At 42.5% G+C, this 7,809-nt stretch overlaps 1 protein-coding gene across 1 annotated transcript in view; it reads right to left on the bottom strand.

Annotated features, from left to right (window-relative positions):
* LOC117104581 overlaps window positions 1–625 on the bottom strand; it is a 2,625-nt gene extending 2,000 nt beyond the window's left edge. Inside the window, exon 1 of the mRNA XM_033245433.1 lies at window positions 373–625. Coding sequence (XP_033101324.1) covers window positions 373–580 — 208 coding nt within the window. The 5' untranslated portion in view covers window positions 581–625. The remainder of the gene's footprint in view (window positions 1–372) is intronic.
* Between the last annotated feature and the right edge of the window lie 7,184 nt (window positions 626–7,809).

Here is a 7,809-nt window from a genome sequence, read left to right as displayed (position 1 = left end):
TTGTGATTTGCGTTGCCATTGATCTTACCTAATTAATGCATTACATAATAAAACTTGATCACTAATCTGCTAACACTGGCCGACTGAGGGCGTATTTTTCTATCCGTATTATCACTTCATGAATATTAATTTTAATAATTAACACAAACAATTAAAATAAAAAATGGTTTATAAATTGAACTAAAAGGGAAACCATACAAGCGAAAAACACGTACTTTTCAAATTTTAATGCATTTTCAGGAAGCCTGGGTAATTTTGGGCAATTTTTGCTGAATCGTGGGTAATTTCGACCCAGTCATTAGGTATATCAAAAATTGTGAGTGGTCACACTGGCCTCGCCGCTGTTAGGTCTTGGCTTTAAAAACTACTTACCAGAAAAGTTGGTGATAGCTATTGATATACCAGCAACGAATGTTATATACCCGTCAGTGCTACCTATCGAATCTGCAATTACTGCATTCAATACGCCCAAGGTGACATAAGTCATACCAATCATGAAGTTTAGAAATCCATTGTTGATGAGGCAGAGAATTTTAGCTGTATGTGATAAGTTGCAGTGCGGTAAACGGACATTTTCCATCTCTAGGCCCACTAAGCAAATTTCTTCCAAACTTGATGTACAAGGGTGGAGAAACGCGGATATCTGTGATAAATTGATGTTAAGTGGTTTTTTTTCCCGAAAACATGGTACTAGGCCTATGGTCTAGTTTTTTGTTCCGTCTAAAACACGGCCAAGTTTACTTTAAAAACGCATCTAAAATAAGTAGAGAATTTGTCGTTTGTTGTAAAGCCTTGTGATACTGTAAAAAAGTATATTAAGAATATTTTCGTATTCCTTACTATACTGTTACTGTACTATATATGATCAACGCTGGCCTATTACCTTGAAAAACATTAAGGGACTTTGGTACACCTCTAAATGATATTCAGTATGCCTAGTTCAGGTGGATAAACCCGGCTCAACTCACCGGGTTTATCCACCTGCCAGTCTGAACGTAGCCTAAGCCTACTTCGCTTCCCGAAACAGCGTTCACCAGCTGATGCCCTTGCTCTTATAAGCTTTGTCCACACTACAAACTTTAATGTGATGACCATATATAGGCACATCATGACCATATATAGGAACATCATGACCATATATAGGCACATCATGACCAAATATAGAAACATCATGACCATATATAGGCATATCATGACCATATATGGGCACTTGACTCAACATCCTAACATTAAAGACACAATTGCTTAACATTGTCAATGGAAAATCGGGAATTTTCATCTGTTCATTTCATCTTTATTTCGGAATTGCATATCTATATAGATACACACACACACACACACCCACACACACACACCCACAAAATCAAGCTAGCACTGTAGTGTAGCTTGTTTAAAATAACCGCAATGTATTATTGTAGCACATGCGTAGCGAGTTAAAACGAGCGAGGGAAAATTACACATATTAATAAAAAAAGATTTAAATAGTAGACGCTTCACATTGTCAGAACAACCACTAATGTTCTTGACAGAGTATTCACCTTTATGTATCTGTACTGGCGTTCAATATCCAGATCATCGTTAGGCATATTAGTAATTATATACCCAAGATAATTAACATTATCACAATAAATAAGTAAACATTAATTAAAATGTGTGACTGGCGGACCATGCAATTTACGTATTCTTAGACAAAAATAAAAACATACATACTGAATTTTTAGTGTTGTAAATGACATCATGATCTTCAGCAAAACACTCACAAATATCAACAAAATGCTGTAAACTAGAAAAAGAATGAGCTTTGCATTATTGAGACATACATTTAAATCATCAATATAAATATTATCAAGAATGGGTGACATGATCCGCCCTGATGGTATTGTTCAACAATTCATTTTGTTGGTACTTTTGAAAAAAAAAATAAAAATTTTTATATTATAAATTCAGCTTTCGCGCCTTGCTTTTATTAGAATCATTAATTTTATGCATTGGGCTTCATTTTTACGAAAAATGGCATGGCAAGTGTGCTGCCAAAACGTATGTGGAATGTTGTTACCGAAGATATTGTCAAAATACAGAGTAGATGTAAGTTTAATACACACTGCCGTCTGTATAGGTCTGTTATATTTACATAGAATGTATAAATATAACAATTACACTGCTGTCTGTATAATTATTTACAAAGTGTATATTACATTTACACATCCTCAGTATTCAATTGAGTTGCATTGCCTTTTTCTGTAAAATATAATAATTAAAAAAAAAAAAAAAAAAAAAATTTTATTTTTACAGTTTACGGTATGGGTTGTGCAGAAAACGCAAGACGGTCACGGCAGAGTAGGGAACCTGGTCTACGTTCACGGCGCAAATAACCAGTAACCAGTGTCTTGGTCGTTTTATCAACAAAACTTAACCCTCTCCCCTTCTTACCATACCACCAACATTAACAGTAATTCACTGAAAAAAACCCTCGAAGCCTCTGCTATCAAAAAAAGCCAAATATTGTACCTGTCTCTTATACACATCTAGATGTGTATAAGAGACAGCCTTGTAGTTATTAATATTTTGGTTATAATAGAAAATTTTTATTTTTTGGTGACGTCACACTCACGCTAAAGTTAGCATGTATACGTCATAAGCTAGATTACGTCACCTTTTCCTGGTAAAGCAAACTTTCCCGGCGTGCTTTTTTCATGGATAAACGAACACCACTCCTTGGCACTGAGTACCTTGTCTAGCTATGGCTACACGAGCCGCATAGTTAGCATATAATACTTAAACAAGGTACGTCTGCAACTGAATTATTCTTAGCCCTAGTTAATTTTTTTTCTTATTTTAATTTATTTCTTTCGAAAGTGTACTTTCTATCACATAAAATTGCACTGTCTACTTAGGCCTAGGCCTAGTCATATTATGCTTCATCGTCCCCTGCTATACACAGTACATCAGTAGGCTAACCCCCACCCCCCACGCTACAGTACATACAGACGTTTGCTAGGCAACAGAACGTGATTGCACCTTTCTTACCAGGTATTCATGTAAATTTGCATAGGCCTATTGTTAGCTAACCAGCTGAGTGTATTCCTTTGTGAAAATGAGTACCGCGGGCCGCCGCGTACTCATTTTCACAAAGCATTTGCATCCCCTCTTGAAAAGAGGGAACTTCGTAATAGTTGTCACCATATCTTCGCTCATTAATCACCGTATTAGCTTACATTTATGCTTGGAGAGAGCACTTAAAATGTACAATAATCATTTTACTACCCGACAAACCCCGAACTTTATTCATGCATTACATAAATAGTTTCATCTTGCTGTACTCCAACATCACTTGCGCATGGTAACAACCAACTGGCAGACCATTTCCAGTCATACATTACTCTCCATAACGCAACACCCCTTGTTCCGTGTCATCTGGATATATAATGGACGATCGTCACAGGAATGGAACTATCCAGACTGTCAATCAAACTTAACAACTGACCAATCAGAAGACGGCCTGTATAACAAGCAGACGTGTTGTCCACAAACGCACATTTTTGCGTATGTTTTTTACAGATAGATAGATAATTATTAGATATTCTTTATCGATATTCACCTTAACATATAGGTATAATCAAGACAGAAAGACAAACAATAGAATTAAATAATAAAGCAAAAACCACACATAAAGTGTATATATAATTACAAGATCCGTAAAGTAAACCATTAGCAATCGTTTTCTTAACAACAATATACAAGAAGTGAGGCTTAGCGGCAAGGTCCTATGAACTCAGGGCCCAGGGATTGGAACACAAACATATTAATCGCCAAGATGCATGTCCGCTTTAATACAATTTACTTGTTTGCCACAAATTGAAGCATTACACAATCGAGAAACACAATAACTTGCGGGATACTGATGATAATTCAATGTTAAGTTCTCTGAATTCCACACGGCTTCTACACTGCCCTCCGGGCTGATGCAGGAATTCCATGGGATGTGATCGCGCACGCGTAAACCAGTCGTGTTCGTTCGTGTGTGACAACCAGACGAAGTTTTACTTTCTCTGAAAAATTTTCGAAGCTATAATCACAAAAGCTAGGTACACTTTATTATTCTGACCGCCTTCTGAATTATATTTGATCATAGATAGGCCTAGAGCATAGTATAGGGTCTGTCTCTTATACACATCTAGATGTGTATAAGAGACAGCTTCAGAGCACCATTTAAATCTCTTGGGTCATCGATCTGTCTCTTATACACATCTAGATGTGTATAAGAGACAGGGTAGATATAGAGTTTACGATGGTTTAGATTTGGAAGAGGATGTAGATCTGTCTCTTATACACATCTAGATGTGTATAAGAGACAGGATATGGAGTATCGATACGTACGACATACGAAACGTCATGATCAAACCGCAACAACCCGTCTTGTATTTTTTACAAGGCGTACCGAGGAGTTTTGTACGAGAAGAATTGTTGGTCGTTCCCATCGACACGCAATTACCGCCTAAATGAAAAATGGATTAAGGGAAAAACACGTTGTAATAAAAATGACGCAAAATTCTTGCCGTTATCTCAGGATGGGTTCGACCGAATTGTGCGGAAAAGCAACGTTGAAGCATCAAGACTCGCTACCCGAGCATCTACGCGGATATTGCCGCGACCACAAGTTTAAAATCGTGCGAGGAGGGGGTACGGTTTCGTGTGAAAGATGCGGTAGGGGTTGCAAGACTATACTGCACAATATCTGCTATAGATGCGGTGGGCAAGTTGTAAGCAACGCGATACTCTTGAAGCGTCGATCGCCCAGTCGAAGGCCCGAGGGCGACGATGAAGACGGTTGTCGTTATCTCAAGATGGGTTCGACGCAACTGTGCCGCAGGATTATCCGTCGAGATCAAGACTCGCTACCCGATCATCTAAAGGGGTATTGCGCCTACCACAAGTATAGGATGATGCACGGTAGCAGGATATCCCCGTGTTACGTGTGCGGCGTGGGATGCAAGGCTACGATCGACGGCGTGTGTAAAAGGTGTGCGACTAGGTGAATTGTAAAATACGTTTGTATTTTGTAATCTGACGTACGCCCTCTATCGAGGTAGTTTACAAAATTCAATTCTGACTTAAGAGGCCGGATTATTTAATTAAAATGAACAACCAGAACAATCAAGTACGTGATGGCCACGGCCACAACCATCGAGATGGTCGCGAGAATCGAGAGCAGTGGGAACAGAGGCAACGCGAGAAACGAGAGCGGTGGGAATTCGAGGACCGGGAATACGAAAAGAGGCAACGCGAGAAACGAGAGAAGTGGGAACTCGAGGACCGGGAATACGAAAAGAGGCAACGCGAGAAACGAGAGCGGTGGGAACTCGAGGACCGGGAAAACGAGCAGAGGCAACGCGAGAAACGAGAGCAGTGGGAACGCAAGCAACGCGAGAAACGAGAGCAGTGGGAACTCGAGGACCGGGAAGACGAGCAGAGACAACGCGAGAAACGAGCGAAACGTGAAAAACGCAAGCAGCGAAAACAACAACAAGCTTTAAATCCTAGTGGTGAAATGCAACAAAGGGCAGAACGTGAATTGGAACCCTTAGACGATCAACCAGGATTTCGTCGTATTCACGCGAGTGATACGCACGAAACTCATCGGATAAACCTAACGCGTTTTAACGAACCACGCGTAATCTTACAATTTAGGGATCGCATCGAGGAAATATTACAACATCATCGTTTCGGTGGCATCAAATATCGACTCGCTTTGGTCGTAAATTTAACGCGAGACGCAGAGACGACCATACCCGCCTTTCACTCGGGTAAATATAGAGTTTACAAAAAATTAGATTTGAGAGGGGACGTAGATCGCATAGTCGAGGTGATTGAGCTATGGACCGAAAACGGATCGGCATGGCACATAAATCATCTCGAGCATCTCGATATAGAGATTAAGAGGCACGCCCCCATGCGCGGTGGTTCGTACGTACCGTTACCCGACGTGCTGAAAAATAAAAAGGCAATCGTCAACGTTAAAAACAAAGACGACCTGTGCATCAAATACGCCGTTGCCAGCGCGCTTCATCCCGTCAAGGACCACACCGACAGACCCTCGAATTATGCTCAACATCTGGACGAGCTCGACTGGAGCGGCATCACGTTCCCCACGTCGGTCAAACAGATTAAAATCATCGAAAAGAATAATCCTCGGCTCAAGATTAACGTTTACGGCTGGGTAGAAGAGGGAGGTGGATACTTACACCCAGTCTACGTCGACGGCGAGCACGTGGGTCGTACGCTGATTAATCTCTTGCTGTACGAAAATCATTACATGTGGATTAAAAGGATGAGTCCGCTTCTCAGCGGGTACAGCAAGTACAAGGGGAAAAAGCATTTGTGTTGTCGATGCATGCACGTTTTTAGCACGGAAGCGTGTCTGTTAAAACACGAGCCCGATTGCAGGGGCGTAAACGACGGCATAACGGCGGTGCAAGTCGTCGATGAAAAAAACAAGACGTTGAAATTTAAAAACGTGCAACACAGAGCCAAGACGCCGTTTGTAATCTATGCAGATTTCGAGTGCATCTTGGAAAAGGTGTCGACGGACAAGGACGGACCGAAAACGTTTAGAACCGACAAACACGTGCCGTGCGGTTGGTCGTACGTGGTGGTAAGGTACGACGGTCAAGCGGTCGGACACGGATCGCACAGCGCTAATGCCGAAAATGCGGACGCGTGCGTAAAATCCTTTTTGGAACAACTCGTGATCGAAAAGAACAAGATTGTCGACATTTTCAAGCGACAACCCGTCGACCCCCGCAGCGTGATGACGAGCGAGGACGAAGCGAGCTTCGAGGCCGCGACGACCTGCTGGATCTGCGAACGAGGCGGTTTTACGGAATACACCGCCGCCGCAGGCGGTGCCGACTGTTGGAAATGCGTCAAGGTCAAGGCAAACCCCGACAATAATTACAAGACGTGCTACGAGTGTATGACGAAAAAGAACGGACAAAAGGTGCGAGATCACTGTCACGTCACCGACGCGTATCGCGGGGCGGCACACGCGGTTTGCAATCTCAAGTTGCGGTTAACCGAGCGTACGCCCGTACCCGTAATATTTCACAATCTGGCCGGGTACGACTCTCACCTGATCATACAGGCCCTCGGAGAGATGCCGGGGAAGCTCGATTGCATCCCGAGCAATACGGAAAAGTACATTTCCTTTAGCTTGGGTAACCTGCGATTCATCGATTCGATGAAATTTCTAAACGCCTCGTTATCGACGCTGGTCAGCAAGTTGCCGATCGACGAGTTTAAGCTCACCAAGACGTTTTTCGACGACGAGGACGACTTGAGGCTAGTCGCGAGAAAGGGCGTGTATCCGTACGAATACATGGATTCGTTTGACAAGTTTCGAGAGGTGGGCTTACCCGACAAGGAGCAATTTTACAGCAGCCTGCGCAACGAGGGCGTGAGCGACGACGACTACGAGCACGCCGCTAGGGTTTACGAGCGATTTGGATGCAAAAACCTCGGCGACTATCACGACCTCTACCTCAAGACGGACGTTTTGCTGTTGGCCGACGTGTTCCAAAACTTTAGGTCGACGGCGTATCGAGTGTACGGATTGGATCCGTGCAACTATTTCACGCTGCCGGGTTTCAGTTGGGACGCGCTGCTCAGCAAGACCGGGGTGGAGCTCGAGCTGATGACCGACTTGGACATGCACATGATGTTCGAAAAGGGAATCAGAGGCGGTATCAGCATGGTTTCCCATCGACACTACAAGTTTAACAACAAGTACATGGACGACTACGACGAGACGAA

Source organism: Anneissia japonica, unplaced genomic scaffold (assembly GCF_011630105.1).
Source record: "Anneissia japonica isolate Jap-2015-1 unplaced genomic scaffold, ASM1163010v1 scaffold288102_len79963_cov164, whole genome shotgun sequence".
NCBI lineage: Eukaryota > Metazoa > Echinodermata > Crinoidea > Comatulida > Comatulidae > Anneissia > Anneissia japonica.
This window is presented reverse-complemented; position numbering and strand designations above follow the sequence as displayed.